Source organism: Parasteatoda tepidariorum, chromosome 1 (assembly GCF_982258835.1).
Source record: "Parasteatoda tepidariorum strain Cologne lab strain chromosome 1, Ptep-v5.0, whole genome shotgun sequence".
Taxonomy (NCBI): Eukaryota; Metazoa; Arthropoda; class Arachnida; order Araneae; family Theridiidae; genus Parasteatoda; species Parasteatoda tepidariorum.
Window position 1 is genome coordinate 46,460,508 of NC_141755.1, and position 22,519 is coordinate 46,483,026.

The window sequence follows — 22,519 nt, forward strand, 5'->3', positions numbered from 1 at the left end:
AGTGTGAAATTATATGCACTTCAAGTAAATCTCGAGATTCAAAATTAAATTAAATTATAATTACTTGTGTAAATTATATATTACTAGTATTAATTATTATAGATTTAATAATTTTTTTGATTATCATTGTTTAACAAGTCAAAAGCGTACCTTATTCTTCTTATATAAAAACTACAAAAATATTTTTATTAGAAATGTCGTTATTCTTTTTTAAAATTAAAGTTCTTAGTGTAAAATAGGGATATACCGTAGCAAAATTCTTGGTGAATATTTTTTTCGATTTTTTTCATCGCTGCGACTTCAATATGACACAGTTGAAGAATATCAAACAGAATCTATACATTTTTTACAACAATTATTTTTTATTCTAACTTTATTTAAAAAATTAGTAAACCAAGGGAAAAATACTAACACCTTTTTTAATTTGCAAAGGAACATAAATACATATACATTACAAAATAAAAATAAATAAAAAGTTATTACTACCTCACGGTAAATCCTTCTATTATATCATGCATCCTAATTTTTTACCTGCTATATTTAAGATAAAAAATGCAACAAACAATAAAGAAAAGTATTTTTATTTAATATTATTGAAAATTATTAAAACAAACAAACAATGAAAACGCAATAGTTTCATTTATATACAATTAAAATAACAATAAAATACCGATCATTAGGTCAGTATTTCAGTTTCATTAAATTATTTCTGTTAGATTTAAATTATTGTTATTGATGTTAGATCTAAAATAGGCAAGAAAAAATTAAGTTGTCAAAATTTTATTCCATGCAATACTTATCATTGAACTTTTAATCATAAAAATGAATAACTAAAATGTTTACTAATAGATATGTGAAACTTATTCTTTATAACTTTAGAAAAATACAATCCGCAAATAACTTTGTTTGATTTGACTTATTCATACAATTGAGTTTTGCAGAACAAATTATTGAAATCAAGATAAAAAAAGGGAAGCATGAAGGTTTTTTTTAAAGAAGTTCCTGTCAAAGCGACTCCAAACAAGTCGATTACCCGAAAAGCGCCAACAACCAAGAAATGATCAGCCAGACTTGAAACGCTGCTGTATGTTCTTTAAAAACTTACTGCAATCGTTAAAAACTAAAATTCATTAGAATTAGCAAAATCGAAACATAATATCAAAAAATATAAATTAAAAAAAATTATTATTTTCTTAGATAAAATTTTTTTATCTGTAAAAACAATAAGAAAAAAATTGTGCCTTACTTATTAGAACCAATATAACTAAGTCTATTACTATGATTTTGACAACTTTAATTAAAATGTTTTGGTATTTTTTTCTTTAAAAAATACAAAATTGTCGGGAATTGACTAACAATAGTATATCTTGATTTGTGAATTCTGGCGGAATTCATGGTTTATTTTTCGACGTTCTCAAATCCAAGTCTTTCGGAAAGGAACATTTTGTGAGTCATTTTTAACCTTACTCCATATTCGACATCTAAATAATTATTAACTCTAAAGTGCCTACTCGAAAACATAAAGTGCACATGACACTCATTATATCAAAAGTTACCAAAAAATTTCTTTTTGGAACTCTCAAAAATTATTTAAAGAGCTCTTGAAATATATTCAGACTATCACAGCTGATGCTTAAAAATTGCTTGTTTATGTGAAATACAAAATAATTCTTGATTATATAAAATCTTCATTGTTTTCCAAAATTATGAAGGTGGAAAAAATCGAAATGTTTTAAAAAATAAAAAAACGTCCTTTCTCGAGATTCGTCAGACCTTAAAGCAGGGAATAAAATACATGTGAAACAGAAAAGCTTACGTTAATAACGATAAAATTAAATAACAGTCGAAAGCAAAAACTTGCACAAAAAACCCGTGGCATTCGAAAGAGGTGAATCAGGGCAGAATACATTCCATGCATGAAAGCAAGATGAGCTGCCCGTGTAACAAATTTTGACATTAACGACATAAAATTAAGATCTGAGGCCAAACAATGTATGACAAATTCTTGATGACGGACATATATATCGCAGTGGGGTGCTCACTAATTTTGATCGCGCAAAACATGACAACGTTATATTCCTGTATAATTTTTTGGAGCAAATGAAGTCACTGTTGTAGTTTCTGGGGGTTATTTAGTTAACAAAAAAAATGCTGCGGTTGACGCAGTTTTCTTAATTAACACATCTACCAGGTACATAAATATGGCACACTACCTTTAACCTAAATATCATATTGCAAAATATTTTCGAAAGAATCTAACGCAAGTAAAAAAAGTAACTCATTTGAAATAAAATAACTTTAACATCATCACCGAATTCAGTGGTTCATTGAGCAAAATGATTCCATTGCATTATCTAAATCACTGTCAAAGTTTATATTCGATCTCACTGAACCGGGTGTAGAGTAAGAGTAATAACCCAATCCTTTTAAGGCATTCTTGCAATTGTCTTGTATTTCAATCATTTTTTCAAACTTCATCTGTTGTCGCCAGGAAGTGGCAGTTATCGAAGAATTTCGGAATGTTGAATAAGGAACATCGAGGCCTTGTTTTCTGGATTTTTCTTTTATGTTGCCAATGAAAACTGTGTGGGTTTGTAAAAATTCTTCCATTTCACCAGGTATGTCAGAAAACCCAAGAAACTGTGTCATTCTATTTGAAATGGCTAAAGGATTCAGGCACAAATCTTCATAACGGATCACCATAAAATCGTTTGGTCTCTCATTTAACAACACACACGCGGTTTGCAAGTCTTCGTTCAAAGCAGAGCAAAATACTTTGTGATTCGAGCACATTGGATCATGTTTGCACCATGATGAGATTGGAAACTTCGTTCTAGAATTTAAAGTACCTCTTGGGTCTCTAGACAAATAGATAATCTTAAGATTGAGGTGTGGGTGTGTTGCAAATAGTTCTGCCGCTTCTTTAAGCTTGATTCGAATTGTTTTTGCGATGATCAATTTCTGATTCCTGCATAAAGAGTCCAAAAATGTTCCATTGTAACAGGAACGAAGTTTAGTGCACTCTTTCCAATATCTAAAACTGCGTTTCAGTTTCATATAATTGGAGTGACTCTTTTGCCATTTCATGAAGTCATGAACCTAAAATATTAAAAAAACCAGTTAAAAAACATTAGGTCATTAAATCTTTTTTTAACAAAAAGTAACGCTAGAAGAGAATTATAAAAAATTAAAACTGGACGTATCAAGAAATTAAAAGTGTTATTAAAAGGGAATGATTACTTCTTTAAATATTCTGGAACACAGAGTAAATGTTAAAGTATTTAATTTTCAAGATGAAAAAGTTTTTAAAAGAAAGCTCGGTTTTCTAATCATAACGTCTTTTAGATATCCAACAATCAACTGCACTTCTGTTCCCAATCCTTCTGATGATCTCATAACAAATTCATTGAATTCCTTCAACAGTCTCTGCTTGGATGAACGAATAATAAAGTTTTAAATCATTAACCATCGTAAAAATTCATATAAGTTTATTATTATTTATAAAAAAAATAAGCATCCGCTTTTTGTTTCTGAGATATACACAGTAGTAGTATGAACACCATCGGGTTCATATCATAGGGTGTTATCGATTGAATAAAGATAATTAAGGGTGATTTGAATAGCCTTCCATACTCGAAATTATTAAATTAATTTGTAACAGAGATGAGATTAAATTTCAACGTTCGACGACTACTATACATTCTGAACTACATTCGCATATGGACAATTTTAAACTCTCACTGGAATTCAATCATTTTTGCCTCTTGTGCTTCAACTTATTGAAATTGAACTTGTTAAACATTTTTGAGCCAAAAAATAACATGAATTTTTTTTCGCAAAACTTCAAAATAATTCAAAATATGCAATAATTTTTGCAAATATCTGAAATATATCACCCTGGAATTTAAAACAACTTTTTAATAAAAATAAAAGTCATATTGAATTTAAAGGAAACTTTCCAACTGAAACATATCAATTATATTTTAGACACATATACTATTTTTTAACCTACTCATTGTTTTGATTTTCTATATATATATTTTTTTTAAATAATACATTTATAAAATATTAACTATCGTTCAAGAAACTCTTGAAAATCCTTATTCGGAGGAATCATTTCCAAAAACTTGAAACACACTTTTGAATTAAGATCACCACTTCAGAACCATCAAAATGCTAAAGTATTTTATAAATACATTACTTTTTGAGGTTTTTAAATCGAAGCAGAAATCTTCTAGACAACCTTTCTATGATATACTCAACAATAATTAGCGTATACTTGTTAATACTTACGAAGCATTGAAATATTCCACCAAATATTTTTTTTTAAATTAAGAGTAAATGTGTAAGCATTATTTTTCCAAAAAAAGACAGAGAAAAACATATCTTGTTGGTTTTATTTGCACACGTCTTTAATTTTAATTAATTTAATAAATAAAGCTTAGTGCTCACCCTGTTATTTGCGACATTCACACCAGAAAGAAAGCATTTTGTGGTAATCACAACGTCTTTTTTACCGATAAGTTTAAAATGTAAGCGAATTAGTTTTAATGCTAAAATCTACCTAATTATTTTACATATTCCGATGTAAACTTACTGATGTGACATTGCAGTTGTAGAGCCTATTCAAGAGTTCTCTAGCTTCTTCGTGACTACTGTTGAAAACAGGACTGCTCAGAAAATGCAAAGGTTCAAAATAGTAGAAACTGTTAGGCAGACTCTGCAGCAAATCTCCGACAAATGATGATCCAGTTCTTGCGTATGATATCAGCAGGACGTGCAGATCGTTGTTTTCTTTAGGATGTCTAAGGTTAGACAAAGCTGGATGGAAGAGATTTTCAAATATGTTGTAATTTCATGAAGAAAAAAAAGGTATAATGATTTTAAGAATTGTATTATTATTTACCGATTGAAGTTAATTCAAAAAATTTTATGTCCTATATCATATACAGGCTAGCATTTAAGTTTAAAAAATGACTTTATACGGGTTTTGTATAAGTTGTTTTAGAAATTGTACAATTACCAATAGCTTTTAAAGTATAATTTTAATTTTACTGATAGAAAAAGGGTGTCAAATAAAGCATGCACTCAAAAATTGCTTTCCAAAATAGTGAGGTAATTTTCCGCGTGTATTTTTGAACAAGAAAAGAATGAAGCCAGCATTAAGTTTAAGATTTTTAGTTTAGAATCCAAAATAGATTTTTAAAAGTAGGAAGTATAAAAAATACTGTAAGTTATTTTTTTTTCTTATGATTTTCTCGCTGAATAGAATGAGATTGGAATGAGTAAAAAAGTTTGTAAGTTTTCATAAAAAATTTTAGTTTCTTGCCTCTTACTACTTTCATGTCTTGCATCGCTATAAAAATAAGGAAGTTTTCTTTACGTGTAATTGAATGAAACAAAACCAAGTCCATGGAACTTATAGTTCAGAAGTTTAAAAAATTAGAAATGTATAATGGTACAAAAACTACATTTCTTAATAGGCTGATAATTCCATATAAGTGAGACATTTGTTTCATGTATTTTTTCCCGCTAAATTCATTAAATTACAAATGAGTCTATGTAGCTAATTGTTTCGAAGTTATAAGTGTTTTATGCGTAAAAAGGAAATATATAATTTCAATGCTGGAAACTCTCGTAATTTCCAAGCCATCAGACCAATCAGCTTTTATTTTGGCTCCATTCAATTCATTATAAAAAAACAAACACAAAAAATACATTATTTCTCTTGTCAATATAGCAGTATCAGACATTTAGGTGAGTATAAGTACAAAGCTATATTTCTTATAAATAATGAAATTAGTAACTTTTGAATTATTTCGATTGCTTTTGTTTTAATCTTCTTCAATTCAGAGTAAAATAAATACCTAGTTATATTATTTGAATTGTTTAGATAAAAATTTTCGTAGTCTAAATAGGTTGTACAATCGAAAATAGTAACTTTTGATAATTCTTACTCATAAAACCCCTTTAAAACTTAAGAACTATTAGTCAAAGTTTAAATCCCTCTTCCATTTTTACCCCTCTTCCATTCGATAAATTCAAGATTGCAAATAAAGCTCACCTGGGGTTATCATCTGGTATCCGTAATGGACATCACAAATCACAACTTTAAAAACTATTTCAAGATTTCTTATAATTATCTCCATATTGAATAACTAAGGAACTGAACTATTAATTCAAAAAGTAAATATTATATTTCAAGAATGTTTTATCCTAATACCATCACTTTGAACATTCCAATGATAATTCTTAAAAATGCTGCTTTTTGTTTTCAAAAATGCGAAACATTTTTAACATATTGTTCCGATAATACTATAATTTAGTTTACCTATGATGAATATCTGAAAATGATGTATAGTCTAAATAGTCATGCTTAGAATTATTTAAAATTCCGTTATATTCTCTCATTCTGTGTTATGGTTTGAAAATTCAATGTTCAATTCCTGGTGTAACAGGACTATAGTGCAATATGATGGGTGATTTAAAGGTTTTTCACTCATTACTGAAATGCATTAATATGCTGTCTAAAAACTGGATTGCATTACAATTTAAAAAGTTTCTCAATGCTATCATGAGAATAAAGTTGAATAAATGAAAATAAAGGAGTTTTGGTTTTTTTTTAAATTTGCTATCTCAAGGTATTTCAAAATCCTCTCCTCTGTTATGAGTTTCCTTTTTTAGCTATTTCAAAACGGAAATTCCGCAAATAAAATTATTTTTGATGATGTCCTCATTATAACAAATAAAATGTGTAATTTTTATTTATTAATGCATTTAATACTTTTTTATTTCCATTCTATTATAAGGTTCATTATAAAAGGTTCCACATGATTCAATTGTTTTATTCCTTGTAAATAAAATTTTAAATACGAAAAGCCTTTTCTTGTCACGAGGAAGCTTTGGTAAAGAAAAGAAGCCTTAAATGAAAGGTTAAAATGTTCTGTTTTTCTCTTTTAATTATGTTTAATATTTTAATAATTTAGAGCTGCATTTTATGTTTTAGAGTTTTATCAACTTATATTGGCCAGAAATAAGTTTTTTGATTCTTTTGTTTTCTTTATTCAAGTAATTCGCACTTTTTTATGACAGCAAAAACGATTCTATTAGAACAAATGTTTCCAACAAAATCATGATTAAAACTCTTCTAAAGAAAACGATAAAAAATGAGGGTAACTTAAGATTGTTTGGATGACTTTCTTTAAGAGTTTTTAAGTTGTATTTTCAAGTATTTCGAACTATCCAATGTACAATGAAAGACATGCGTTTAAATGTTTACATTTCACCTATCACGTTGCATTACAATAGGTATTTCTTAAATGAACAGTTTTAAAACAAAATTTAAATAAGATTGAATGTTATGAATGCCGCAAAAATCTGTTTCAAATTGATTTGCAAAAAGGAAAGAAAAAAACTGTGTTTGCTAGAGTTCAAAAATTATTTGTTATATATTATTCAAAGAAAGAAAAAGCAGAAAAAAAAATCGTGCAGAACAAAGAGATACGTTTCTTTTCAATTTAGTTGTTTTGTAAACAAACTTCAATGTTAGTTTAACATTGTGTGCTTGTTTACAAGGTATTAGACGCATGACTTTGAAAGTTATAAGTATTGTTAATTTAAAAAGAAAAAACTATGTTATTCGTTTAGTGCCATTTCATCATTAATATTGCACGAACGAAGCCGGTTTTTGTCCTTGTTACTGGTTGTCATGACAATCATTGTAAACTCTAACGGAAATGTTACTTTTTTGGAAGACGGAATGAAAAAAAATAGATTTAGCCATAAGAAATGTAAAAAAATACTATTTTAGGAATTAAACTATTGTTTTTCCATTTTCAGAAAAAAAATTTCGTAGGTTTTGGGAAATTTAGCTACTTCTCTGATATTAAGAACTGTAGCACTCTTTCCCAGAAACTTCGCGTGTTTGGTCAATTATAGAATACTACTGAAATCAATTAAATTAGTAAAAAAATGTATCTGTTCAAAAAATTGGAAACAGAATTTTTTCTCAATTGAAATGCAACTATGTTTCGTTTTGTTTCTCGAATTGTAAACAAAGTGGTCACTCTTTTATAATGTATTTTTTAGTTTTAAACATTCAAAATTTAAATTTTGCTTCCCTTGGAAATTTATTTCAGGAGGTGGGGCATTCATTTTTTAATATCCTAAAATTATTAAAGAAATAATTTGTGGAAAATCATAGTCAAGATAATTTAACAAATAAAATGATCATTCATGGTACTTTTACTTTTGATTTACAGTTATCGTCGATATTTTTGTCAAGCCAAAATGTTGATTAGGCATGAAATTACTTTAATCTGATTATAAAGTAATATAAATTCATATTTCTTCTACTTCTCATATCTAAGTATTATTTAAATGTAATTTAAACAATACATTGGAAATACTATGAATTTAAAAACTATACCCATGAGTTTACCTATGAATTTGGAAATTAAAATGAGCATCGGAAATCATTCCGAATCATTTTATTTTAACTATATTTCCACGCATGGATATTTACGACCTATACTAACTACATGAGGTGCTAAAGTTTTCTAACTTTGATTGAATAACTTAAAGAGGAGTAAAAATACTGTAAGTTAGTGTTCGATATGGCAGTAAGATTGAGATTCACTTACTTTGAAGTGTATTTTTGATGAAGTAAGTGTTTCCAACGAGGGCATAAAATTGTAAAAAGGCGATTATCAAAGCAAAGAGGACACAGGGAAAGTAACGACGCCAACGATGATGCTGTCCTAAAACGTTGTGAGTGATGTGACGTCTTAAATCAAGACTCATCTTAGGTCAGCTCTCATCATCTTTCTGTGAAAATAAGCAAATTAACATTTATTCACACAGTAAAAAAGTTTCATCATTGTATCCCGATTTCCTCCTCCAAAATCTAATTTTTCCTTCAATTTTCTCAAGTTCTGAAATGTTTGAAAATCTAGTTTGTCCAAAGTTTAGAAATTCCAATTTGTTCGGAAGATATTGCAATATTAAATGCTTTTTGCGATTTTTTTTTTCAGACTTTAAGTTACGTTTTGTTTTGGGATTGAGAAGATGAGCAGAAAATGTCTAGACAGTAGGAATGAATGAAAAAAATTAAAGATTTGAAATTTAATTCAAAAATTATTAGCTATTAAAATTGTAAGTACAAAATAACATGAAGAGCCATTTATAGCTTGATAAAATGCAAGTAGAAAGCTACAATTTGAAATGCTGAAAGGGTCCTTTTTATGCATGAACTAAATGCAAGCTTTGTTTTCTTTTAAAATAAATGCACGAACGTTATCCTATTTTCAAGTGCTTTTTTTGAAATCTTTAATTTTTTTTCCAAGTAAAATTTATCAATTTTGAAGTGTCTGTAATCTTTCATTTCGTTACGGTTAACATGTTGTAGCATTAAATTATAATAATACTATATTTTATAAGCAAAATGATTTTTTTTCCTTTGAAAAATGCTGACTTTAATAAAAAAAGATGGTGAATGAGATACAACCACAGGGTTTGGTGTGGTAAGCGAGGGGATGGTGAATCCTCCGAATAATTATAAATTTTCGTTAGTAACGCTATATGAAAGAGCTTGTTTTCAGCTAATTTCAGCAATATTTTTTTAATTTGAATAGGGCTTAGAAAGGGTGTTTTGTAAAGTGCACACAAATCTTCATTTGAAAATATAGCTATAAGAAACCATTTTGATTTGCATGCATACTGAGGATTCAATACAGAAATTGTCTTCTAAACTCTTGTAAAATTTAATAACAGATATTTTCAATCAAAATAAAAAGAACTAAAGATGAAATAAACAGTTTTCATTCGATTTACCTGCAGGTTCAGGAGTACAAATTATGCTAGCATCTAAATAAAATATTATGGCAAAAACGCTTAAAATTAAGTGAAAATTGCATGGTGACCCAGAACTTTTTCTTATAATTAATGTAAACATTTTCTTTAAGGGAACTTCGGAGCATCTCTGGAGTAGTAGAATTGAGAAAGCTTACATCGTAGTCATAAGATGATTTTCATATAAGAATATTTAAGAAAAAAATTTTTCTTGTTTATTTTAATGTGAACATCAGCACAGTATACAAACCTTCAATGAGTCTATTTTTTGATCATAATAAATGTATTATATTATAAAACAAAAGTAATTTAAATTAAATAAAAAAAGCATATCTTAGGAATTATTTGACTTTTTTTATTATATACATATTAGTGAACATATATGTTATTTTGATAATATTTTCATAAATCATATTTTGTAAGAAACATATTAGCTTTCATGGTACATGCAAAGGGTAATTTATTTGCAAGTGCAAATGTAAGATAGTATGAGATGATAGGTGTCCATGTTAGAGTGCCCAAATCAGCACTCAACACAAATGGTAGCAATGATTTACTTCAAACTCAATAAACGACATAAGAAAATTCAAATGGAAGAGGTGGAAAAGGATCAAAAATCTTTCAGTTTGCACTCTCTAGATATGATGCATTTCTCTCAAGCAATGATGCGCTAAGAAATGTTATGAGACGATCAATTAAGCAGTAGATAAAAATTTCAAAATTTAAATAACATAAAATCATTATTATGCCTGCAAAATTTTCAAAAATATTTCAAATTGCACTCTTTAGATATGATGCATTTCCCTCAAACAACGATGAGTTAATATCAAGATGATTAATGATGTCAAGAGACGATCAATTAATCAGTAAATGAAAAATTTATAATGATTGACACATTAAAAATTTTTTAAAGGTGTAAGTTGATATAGAGTTATTCTTTTCCCTCTCATTGCTCATAATACATCGATATTTCATGATTAGCGAATGCCCCACTTAATAACCGGTGTATAGATTAATATCCGGTTTTTGCAGCATTTCGGGGGTTTGAAAAGTCATAACTTATGGACCGGGACACACGTAATAAGTTTCATTTTTCTTTGATGTTCTATTCTTTACTATTGTTTATCGGAAACCGTTTCCTTCCTTCCTCTTAATTTTATCATATCTCCCTAATCAAAAGGCAACTGCTATTATATCGTTCGTTTACCATCCCTCTAAATGTTCTTCTAACAGTCCTCAACTAAAAGCTATTACAACAGACCGTAGATTTCCTTCGAATATTATTGATTCTATCAATATAAAATTACTATCGCTTTCCAGTAAACTCTTTTATTCGAATTTTGCTAGAATGGTGTGTTCAAAATCAGGACAATTTTCTATCACACAACTGAAATTTATTTGCTTCTGCTGAAACTCTTTAGCCACTGACATTGCCCTTGCTCTTGCTGTTCTACTAATAAGTTAATGATTTTTTAGAATGTTTTAAAATCGATTAATTTTTATCTTCTGTTTTCTTCCCATCAGTCAAGCCATGTTTTGTCCCTGGTTGCAATCTATTTTCTTCAATCACAGATGAACTATGGCCAAAACTATGGCTGTTATTGTTGCATTCTTTGTACTTCATTGACACTGTTTTATTTCATTTACATAAAGCACAAAGTATACCCATTTTCTCACTCATATTTTAAAATATAGTTGATTCTTCTTAAATAAATTTAATAACGGGTTGCAGCATATTCTCATTAAAATAAAATGAACATAATAATATTCGATAAACTATAAATTGATACTAATTCAGTGGACTCAATGTGATATGCCAAGTAATTTTTATTGCTTAATCACTTCCTTTATTTAGAAAGATATTATGTAGCTCAAACCTCTTCTTAGAAAGAAGCAAAACTTTGAAATTCTTATAATGAAGAATAATTTAATAGATATTGTTGTTTTCTAATTAACATCCTTTACTTTCTTTAAAAAAAATAAAATCTACTAACCTGTCCTGCAACGATAAAATACCGGTGTAGCACAATGGATTTTCTCAGTTTAATGTGTGAGAATTATTTGTCTGAAATTAATTGCCTCCAGACGCAAAATAGTTCTGTGTGATCGAATACTTTGACATCAGAGGTACTACTCAGCAGAAAATATGTGTATTTGTTTTATCTGTTTTTATTAAAAACAGTGTCCCAAGAACTCAAAATATATATATATACATTTAAGCAACGTCACACATTTTTTTTTTCTAACCAACTCCTAGTATTACATGGATAAGACTCAGCTGGTCACGCTGCGGTTGCTAAGAAACCATGCTGATAGGTATTTTCATTGATTTGACCGAGAAACTACGATCCACAAAACACACCCAATCCATTTTGAAATATTGTACCAAAATAGGATAACTGTTTACATTTATAAGAACATTTGTTTCAGGAACCTAATTTTTTAAACATTGATTTCCTATTTTACATATTCCAGCACATTTCTAATAATGGCAATGACAATATCTAACAGATAAAAACAAATGGATAAAAGAAAACATTCATTAAATTATTGATTTTTTTATTCACTGTACAGTGCCTTTTTTTTGTTAATACTTCATCCTAAATAAAAGCAATAGAGTAGTTTATATCGAATAAAGTTTCTTAACAAGATTCCATAATTGAACTTCTCAAACATGCAAAGTACTCATGGATAAAATATCAAAATTTAGGTAAGATAATAAGACTTAATGCTACTGCTGGAGTCCCATCTAATTTCCTTTACCATTTAAATAAAAGTAAAGAAATATTTAACCATTTGGAGAAATAAAACACTTTTAAGCATTTCTAATTAGTCTCTTTTAGTATTTTTCATGGTTGATATATGATGACACGCACACATACATACAGTGGTTGAACAAATCTATTTATTATACTGAATCCTTTTTTTTCATAAATCTCAAGAAATACTTAGAAAATTATTTCAAAAACTTTAGAAGTATTTTGTGTGATTTCTCATACATATCAATAAAGTTTAAAGCTTTTAGAAGTTTGAGGGACAAGCAATAAATTGTGAATGAGAAAGTATGTTTTTGACCACCTTATGCCAAAAAATAGAGCGACAAGTTGGTTAATTTTCTTTTTCAGTGTCTACCTGGATAATGACCTAGGTTATACAGGTATCTAAAGGGCAGATTTGTTGACCACTCTTTCAGGGGCAACGTTGCTCCCACAGTAAGGACAGATTGTACAGAGAAGGAAAGAACATCTATGCCTTGCCCGGGATTCGAACCCAGAACCTTTCTGATGCAAGGGCAGTTCCCTAACCCCTACACAGGCCGATCACCATTTTTGATTATTATATGTGCAAAAGCTGCACAAAATATCGCAAACATACTTATGGATGGACATTTCTATAAAATAAAATAAAAACAATTTCTTTTTATCTTACGTTTTTTTTTTTTTTTTTTTTTTTTTTTTTACTATAACTTTATAAATATTCAGCAAAATTTTAAAAAAAGACTTTAACTCAAATTTTTTTAAAATCTGATTCACTATTTAACCGATTTCAGTCAAATTTTATATTTCGCCATGCAAAATTACGTACTTGATGAAGTAAAATGATGTAAAAAATTTATACTTTGCAATTCAAAATTTTTTCGACTATTATTAAATAAAATAATAAATATTTACTAAAATTCACTTTCGCATTAAATTATCTTTGCATTACATAATAATGTGTAAAATTTTTCATTTCGCTTTAAAAGTGCTCGAGATATGGTGAAGTACATAAAAAATAAAATTAACGTTATGGGGTCCAAGCTTAAGATGATCAAACTATGGGAACCATATTTCTCAGATTGCTGCAACCCCTATATTTTGGGCTCAAAAATCCAAATGCGTCGAAAAAAATGTCTTTTTATTCAGCGAAAGTACACTTTTGTGTCTGATTTCATAATTTAAAATATCGACTGCACTAATTAATTAGCATATTTGAGGTGAACCTCTCAAATCATTAAGTTTGATCCGATCAACTTAATGATTTGAGATCAACAGTTAATCAGGGTAGTTTATTTATTTATTTATTTGACACACTGTATAGTATTTCAAAATGAAACTAAAATTTTTTGGGTTACTTTTGTATTGCTAAAAGATAAAAAATTTAAAAGAGAACTTCAGCTTGATACTAATTGCACGGATTTTAAGTTTAATAATTTGTATGAAATGTTCATAACACAGTTCAATAAATCATAAAACAGATGTACATTTTTTAATAAACCCTCGATATTTTTTTCGGATAAATATTTTTACAAATATTTTAGCTAATACAATTATAGGATTAGGTTTGTTAATTAGTATTTTGCATATTTTCAGATATTTCTAGTTTTTTTTTCTTCTTTCTTTCTAAATTCAGCATATCGTTCGAAATTACAAGATTTTTTTTTAACTTTTTCAAGTTAAAAAATTAAATAAGAAGATAAGCATTATTAAGCAAAGGATTTCGCAAGGAATTTTCAGGATGCATTAGGATATTTAGACCTTTTCAATCGGTTACCAACTTTTGCAATGAATGTTAGAAAAAAAAACTAAAGAAATCTTCCTCTCCCCCACTTATCTAGAATGAGCGAATCGGCAGGAATTTATTTGCAATTTTTATTAGCTTTTTTGACTTAAAATCATATTTTCTTACCAAAAAGAAGAAGAAGAATGGGAATGCTGTTTTGTGTGAAAAACCACTATTATTATTAAAATTGTTTGTTATTTTGATTTTATTGCTTACTATGCCTCCATGGTCTCAGTTGTTCTTAAGATAATTTGCTAAACTAAAATGTTTAATTAACGTAAGTATTAAGTAAACTACGTTAACCTGATTCTATGGTCTTTTTAAAACATCATAAAAGCACCAAATTACTTATTTCATTAAAATAGATGTTAGTTTCATTTAATTAATTAGCGTATAATTTATATAAAATATATCAGGGATTATGCTACTAATTCTCGCATAGTCTAGCTTAAATCTATTTCTCTTTCAAGCTTAAAGTTTCTTTAACAATAAATGATCTTAAGTCCAAGCACCATGGTTTAAATATCATGTCATATTACAGTTTCTCAACCCGTATTTCCTATATCATGCCTGATCGTCTCACACATAAACCTCCAAAACCTTATGCTTTTTTTTAATTTTTTTTCTTTTTTGAATTATATCATTTTATATGTGAAAGATTCCCTTTGAGTTCCTTATTGTTTAGATTATATTCTTCTTCTTTATATTATATTATTCTTTTTCATATTATATTATTCTTTTTTATATTATATTATTCTTTTTTACATTACATTATTCTTTTTTATATTATATTATTCTTTTTTATATTATATTATTCTTTTTCATATTATATTATTCCTTTTTATATGATATTATTCTTTTTTATATTATATTATTTTTTTTATATTATATTATTTTTTTATATTTGATCATATTAGAATCTATAATCTTCATGTATCCTTTTTTCTAAATAAAGTCCGAATTCAGCATTTATTTATTTCTAATTTTGACAATTTAAGTAACTTTGCAATTGTATACTGGTTTCTACATAAAATTTAAAATTGTTACCCGGAACGAATGCGAATTACATAATGACACTTATTGAATTAGGGTGATAAGATAAAGTGCAAGAAGTAAAGGAACCTAAGTAATCAGTGCTAGCAGCATTTAGAGATTAGCCGAGACCATCACTCGGACACCATTGAGTGCAAGTTTTTAAGTCTTCAAATAATAATTAAAATAGTGCAAGAATATTTTAAAGTCTGGTTTTAAAACATTACATGCTTTGAACTAATTTTTCCTGCATAAGAAACGCGTCATTTTTATGAACACATTATACTTTTAAACATAAAAAACTTTATTCCGTAAAGTGCAAACATTTTGGAATATTTTTCTACCTTCAAACTTTCAAATTTATTTTTGATCAAACTAAAACACAAAAACAACCCTATTCAGGTTATGAATTGCGTCACAACAAGAGTTTTATTTTGAGCAAATTTTCAGTGATGAGTTAATTAGAATCATGATAAGTTAATGTATATTACAATATGATAAGTTAATGTATATTACAATATGATAAGTTAATGTATATTACAATATGATAAGTTAATGTATATTACAATATGATAAGTTAATGTATATTTACTATCGAAAGTATAATGTAGAGACTGTTTATAATTAATCAAAAAGAAATAACCACATTTAAAATCTTGAATGATGCTTTACTTAAACAAAGGTAATAAAAAAAGATGAGTTTATAAACACGTCAAAAACTACGCAAGAAAACTATCCAAATCCATATTTTGATGCTAAAAACGATAATACTTTTCTAGAAAAAAGTGGGGTGAATGAGGAATTGAGTAATGAAATCTTTCAATATTTACATTTCTGATTTCTTAGTTAACTGAATAAAGAGCTTGAATGACATTTGTATTAGAAATTAAAAGAAAAAAGAAATCATTTTAAACGGTTTAGTAAAGTTCGATTTTAAAACTTTGTTGAAGTTTCATAAACATAAGAGACTAAATGATAAGAGTATTTGTAGAATAATAATTTTAAGAAAAAAATTGTACTTTTAAAATGTTAAATACTATATTGAACGCCGATTAAGAATTAAACTCGAAAACAAATCACAGTGATTTTATTTAATAAATACCTCTAATAAAATAAATAGATTATTAAGTTAATTCTGTGCGTTCGTGAAATGTTTAAAATATATAGATGATATTATTGTTAAATTTAACTTCTTTCTCCCAAAAAAACTAAAATATTATTGTTCAATTTCTCAATTTTGATAACTTTATTAATCACGCTTTGACAACAGTATTCTTTTTTTTAAAAAAAAACACTTACATTTTAAATTTAACTGAAATTCAATCACAATATTCATTAAGATGTCTTTCAGTCAAATATTTGAATTTTCTAAAAGTAAATCCCAGCCATAAAACAAAAAGGAATTTGTACTTTTTTTTAAATGTGCTTCGAAGAAACATTGTAAATATTTCTCACGTCATGAATTCCGTTCGTGAAGAATTTCTTGTGAAAATATATAAAGCTAAATTTGCAACAAAAAAGAAAGAAAAAATATCATACAACTTCACTTGGCCATTTCTCAACAAGACAATGTTCGGTGAAACACAGAAAGGGCGTCACGGAATGCCACATTACTATCTATTCCTAGCCTGCTTATTCCCCAGATTTGTCATCGAACGAGCTTTTGTGGAACCACTTGGGACGGACAGTCTCCGAGCTATTTCGATTTAGCAGAGTTTTCACAGCGACTGTAGAATGATATGTCGGTGGACATAATAAGCGACTCGTATGCTGCAGTCGCGCTAAAAAACACTAAAACAGTCGCCCAAGAAAACACTAAAACCTCCATTAGTTTGTCTTGCAATAAATGATTACTTTGCTTTAAATTTTTAATCACTTACTGATATCAAGGTTGAACTTACGTATGCAAATTTCGTTTCATTCTGGCAGCTCTTTAAACATGAGCTAATTTTTATGGCAATGAGTGTATTTGGTTTAACTTATTTGCTGTATTTTTTTTAATAAATCTTAATTAATTTTTTTTAAGAAAAATGCAATCGTGATAAAATAGTTCATGAAAAGAAAAATATCTTTATACTGAAAATTATTATATATGATGAAAAAATGTGAAATGGGTATGAAATCTTTCATGTAGAAAAGTGAAATTTAATTTTTCTCTTATTGATATTAAAAGAAGGTAAGCATTTATTAAAAATGAAAAATTTAATTTAAAGTAATTTAGAAATTGTTGTTGGGAGTGAATTATTAAGTAAAACGGTCTTTCTCTTTTTTTTGTTACACCAAATTTGAAACTAATAAAATAAGTAAACCTTTTCAAAAAAAAAATTTAAAAAATTTGTGAAAAAAATGCATAATTAAAAAAATAACTTTATATCACAATTTTTACTGACAATATTCTAATTAAAGTAATAATTATGACCCATTAATTAGCTTGCTGCATTTCCTTTTCGAAAATATTAATTGGTTTTTTATTTTAAAACTATACTTTGTAGTTAATTCAATGATTCATTTATGAATTTGTTTATTTTTATCTCTTTTTAAAAAAAGTACGAGCAAAAGTTAAATGTATTAACACTACAATGTTCCAAAGGAAAAATACCTTTTTCTTATCAAAAAAGATTTTTTTTTTCGTTCTCCCTTACATAGTAATATTCTTTACTTCGTAATTTTATCCTTAACTCCCAGTTTACAGTATTTACTATGAAATTTGACAAAAAATGATTTAATTTAATATTTTATTTTTTGAATAAACTATATTTTGAAAAATAATTTACTTTAACTTTTTATTCTTTTGTCAAATCTGAATTTCTGATAAGTTTTTAATAAATGCAACAATAATAATAAAGTTTGAAAATTATTATCAACCTATATAATTTTTCGAAAACAAATTTATTTAGTTTGAGCAACAAATAAAGCAAATCCTAAATTAAAGTAAAACTTACCCTATGCATGCTTTCTAAATGCCATAATATATAACAAATAATCATCTTTGTAACATTTTAACAGGATGTTCTTATAGTGGCGCCCGTAGACATCGAAGCCAAGAACTCTTTTCCTCGTGTCTGCTGAGCGGATAAAACACGCGGTAAATGAAAGTTTCTTGAATCGTCGCCAAAGCAGATCTCGCCAAACAATGGGATTCCATCCAAATATACGAGACTGTTTGAACTCCTCTGATTCGTATGACGGTATTGTTACCTCATTAAAATTGCATACATGTGTCAGACTGGTATATTTTTAAACTCGAAATATAATTAAAAAAATTATTTAAAAAAAAAAAGTTAGTTTAAATTATTTACTTAAAAGAAAGGGGTGTTATTTTTTGCTTACAAAGTTTGTAGTTCAATAAACTTTTAAAATGACAATGAAGAGATAAAGAATATTTCCAGCAATACTAAACACTTGATTAATAATTTTAAAACAAACACTTTTAGTGCTATAAAATCTGAATTAAAATAATGAATAAAAAGCGATATCGTGTACAACAAATGAAATAAAAGCATGACTGAATGTACAATGCACGAATTTAAAAAGAAAAAAACACAACACCTGCATAACCTTTGTTCTAAAGACCGTTTTAACATGGAATATCTCAATCGATTTGATCTGATTTAAACATGATAGTTAACATAATCAGCCGATATTTTAAGTAATTAATTCAGACACAAAAGCGATTCTTGATTCTCAGCATAAGGTTGGTTCTAAAAATAAGTTCCATCTGAAAATTATGGTTATAATAGTTCAGTCAGGTCCTCTCCATGTTAATTTTCCTGTACTATAAAAATATGTGTATAGAGGTATTAAAGCGAAACAAAATAATTTTGCACACACTTATTAAATATTTTCCCAAAAATAATTTAATGAGTATTAAAATAAATTTTAAAAAAACATTAAATTTTCAGAGGAAGTTATTTCGGCCATTCGAAACTGTGTGTTATTAACCAAAGACTTGAATAATTCTTTTGATATGATATGTAATGAAAATAAAAAAACAATTACAAAACACTTGAAATCAGTTTAATGGAATTACAAATGTAGTTATAGTTAGAAATAAAACGAGACTATCTGATTGAACAAAACAACTTCAATTTAACTACAAATCTGAAATACATATAGTTGTAATTAGAAAAGTATGTTAAGATTTTCAGGTTTATTGCACACATTATTTCTGCAAAAAAATTATGAAATAACATTTTCGTGAAGCTTTCCTTGTAAACATAAGTCTAACAGCAAACATAAGCGAAAATATTTAAAGTATGAACATAAATATTGAAAAAATCGTCATCAAATGTTTCATTTGAAACTAAATGTAATAACAGTTCAAAAGAATGTAATCGATTACAAGTAATAAATTACTTTTCAATATTGTTTTAAAATTAGGATTTAATTTTCAAAATCAGGCAGAGTTTGGATGTTGACGGTTTTTTGCATGTTTTTTTTTCAGGACATTAATCAGTGTCATTTTTTTTAGTAATTTTTAAAATTTTTAGATTAGTTTCCTTTTTTAAATTTTTTCCAATAATTTTATATGAATGTTCAAAGATAATTTTCATTTTAAGCACATTTTTCTTATGAATTATATTTTTATCTCTTAATTAACATAAAATTTGCATTAATTTTTGTTATTCTAAGTAGCCATTAATAACAAGCGTTATTGTTAAACAGAGCTTTTCACTATATAAATAAATTCTCTTTAAAACAATGGGCAATCCTTAAATTTAATGAAATGTTTCTTAAAAAAATTGATAACATAATGAAATTTAGATGTTCTTGGAGATTTTGTTTAAAAATTGTTAAATTTTTAAATCTCTAGATAAGATATTTGTTAACAGTTTATTGTTATCGTATTTTTTGTTACTAAATTTTTAAATGCTACTTATGATTTATATTTTTTTCTCATAGAAAAGGTAATATGAAACATGTCTTCGAGAAATTTTAAGGACATTGCTTTTCAGTTTAATGCCACTTATGATGATTTTTAGGGAGATAGATTTTTTTTTAATTTTTAAGGGCATTTTTAAAGATATTTAGATAATCAAAATCTTAATCTAGATAAATAATCATAATTCTGATTTTAATCGTAATCATTATTACAGGTAATCATACTGATCACATGCAAATAAGTAATCATACATGTAATCATCTGTTTCAATTACATTGATTATTTATCATTAAAAATTTAAGATGGATTTATGTTTTACTTACCATCAATATAGCATAGCATGAATGTCGTCCGATAAACCTTCCGAGTACTCTAAGAAACCTTATTGTTTTAAATTGCAGTGACAAATTATCTTGCTTGTAATCATGCTTATTTGATTCCTTGTTATCATAAATCATGCGTATTCTTAGTCGTAGGTCACGATTACCTCTCATCAAAATGACGAGTAATTGATTTGACTGCAATTTCCTTTGGAATTTTTGATCTTCTCTTATCGCCCATACAGCACTCCTTCTTAGTTTATTTCCTTAACTATAAGTTGTCACTTGTTTTGAATAAAGCGATCAAGCTGAATAAATATGTATTTTCCATATAAATTCATCACTTGGCAAAATAGTTTGTATGATATTTCTTTCCATGACATTCCCTCTAAACTTTTCAGTGTTAGTGATTAGTGAGAATATTTAACTTAAACAAAGTTTCACATATTTTTTCACAGAATTACACTTTTAAATTGAGAAATAAATGTATTTGCATTATAAAAAATTTTAAAAATAAAGTATGTTTAACTGATATTTTTAATTTAAAATTACTATACTAATTAACTAAAATTACTAAATTTACTATATTACTACAAGATTCATCAGCTAAGATGATGGCTTCGTTTTCCTCAGTGTTTCTCTTTAAAGCATCATATTTTTCACGAAAAAATAAAATTAACATTTGTAAGTATAATTATTAGATACAGTGGTGGCCCAAAGTGTGGACATTTTTTTAAAGTTTCATGTTTTTCAACTTTGTGTGCTTGTAGAATATATTAATTTTCACTTAAATTGAATATTAAATTGCTTAGCTTATATATTAAATTAAAGATAATTTAATGTAGAATGTAATAACAAAAACAGAATTAAAATATCTGTATTACAAAAAGAGTTATGCTCATTTTAGTAGAACAAACAAACACAAATCGTTTTGAATAAGGACGTGTTTTGTAATAAAAGCGTACTAGACAATCACAAAGACTGTTTTTAGGACCAATCAAATGTCTGTCACTATAGTTTAGGTTATTTGGATGGTAAAAGAGTTATTGTTGTGGAAATATTTTACGGAATGATGCATACTAGTACAATTAAACAGAGTTTTGCTGTTTTTGAATATTTAAGGTCCTTTTTTTAATTAAACTAATTTTAAACAATGTCATCAACAAGAAGAACTAATTGGACATCTACAAAAAGAAGCCGGATTGTCATATTGAGTGAAAATGGCCTCTCTTATGCTGAAATTGCAAGACAAATTGGTGGTTCAGTGACTTGTTCTGGTGTACGAAAGTTCTGTTTACGTTATGAAAAAACGAAATCAGTGAAAAATAAAGCCAAATCAGGCCGAAAAAAATGCACAAGTGCTACTGCCAATAGAAAAATTAAACGGCTATGCCTTCAAGATAGAAAAATTTCGTCAGATGCCATTAGATGTGAAATGAATGCAGCTGGTATTGCAATAAGTTCAAGAGCAATAAGAGGAAGGTTATCAGGATTTGAACTACAAGCTAGAATTCCAAGGAAAAAAACATATTGAAATCAAAAGCAACTCGAAAACAGAGTTAAGTGGGCAAAAGAACTCATTAAATGGTCAGAAAATCAACGGAAGCAAGTAATCTGGAGCGATGAGAGTAAAATATCGCTCTTTGGTAGTGATGGTAGAAAATACGTGAGACGTAGAGTAGGTGAAGCATTTCATCCTGATTGCATTGAAGCAACTACAAAAAACCCAACAAATGTCATGATTTGGGCATGTATGTCTGCAGATGGAGTGGGCCGAATTCAAGTGATTGATGTCATCCTGAATGCCAAAAAATAATCGAAACTGTCCTGAAACCAAAATTAATACCTTCCATCAAGGATCTCTTACCCAACAACGCACCGTATATTTTTCAGC

General features: G+C 27.5%; 1 protein-coding gene across 2 annotated transcripts; it reads right to left on the reverse strand.

The window, feature by feature from the left end:
• Positions 1–564: 564 nt before the first annotated feature.
• LOC107450188 (carbohydrate sulfotransferase 1) lies at positions 565–20,824 on the reverse strand. Of its 2 annotated transcripts, none has more exons than XM_071179913.2 (4): positions 20,629–20,824; positions 8,643–8,826; positions 4,598–4,821; positions 565–3,099 (listed from the first exon to the last, which is right to left on the reverse strand). In XM_071179913.2, exons 2-4 carry the CDS (start codon positions 8,800–8,802, stop codon positions 2,317–2,319), a joined length of 1,167 nt encoding a protein of 388 aa, XP_071036014.1. In that variant the 5' UTR covers positions 8,803–8,826; positions 20,629–20,824; the 3' UTR covers positions 565–2,316. The 2 variants fall into 2 exon arrangements, with proteins under 2 accessions (XP_071036014.1, XP_015921422.1); XM_016065936.4 differs by lacking the exon at positions 20,629–20,824 and adding an exon at positions 18,366–18,559.
• Positions 20,825–22,519: the final 1,695 nt, after the last annotated feature.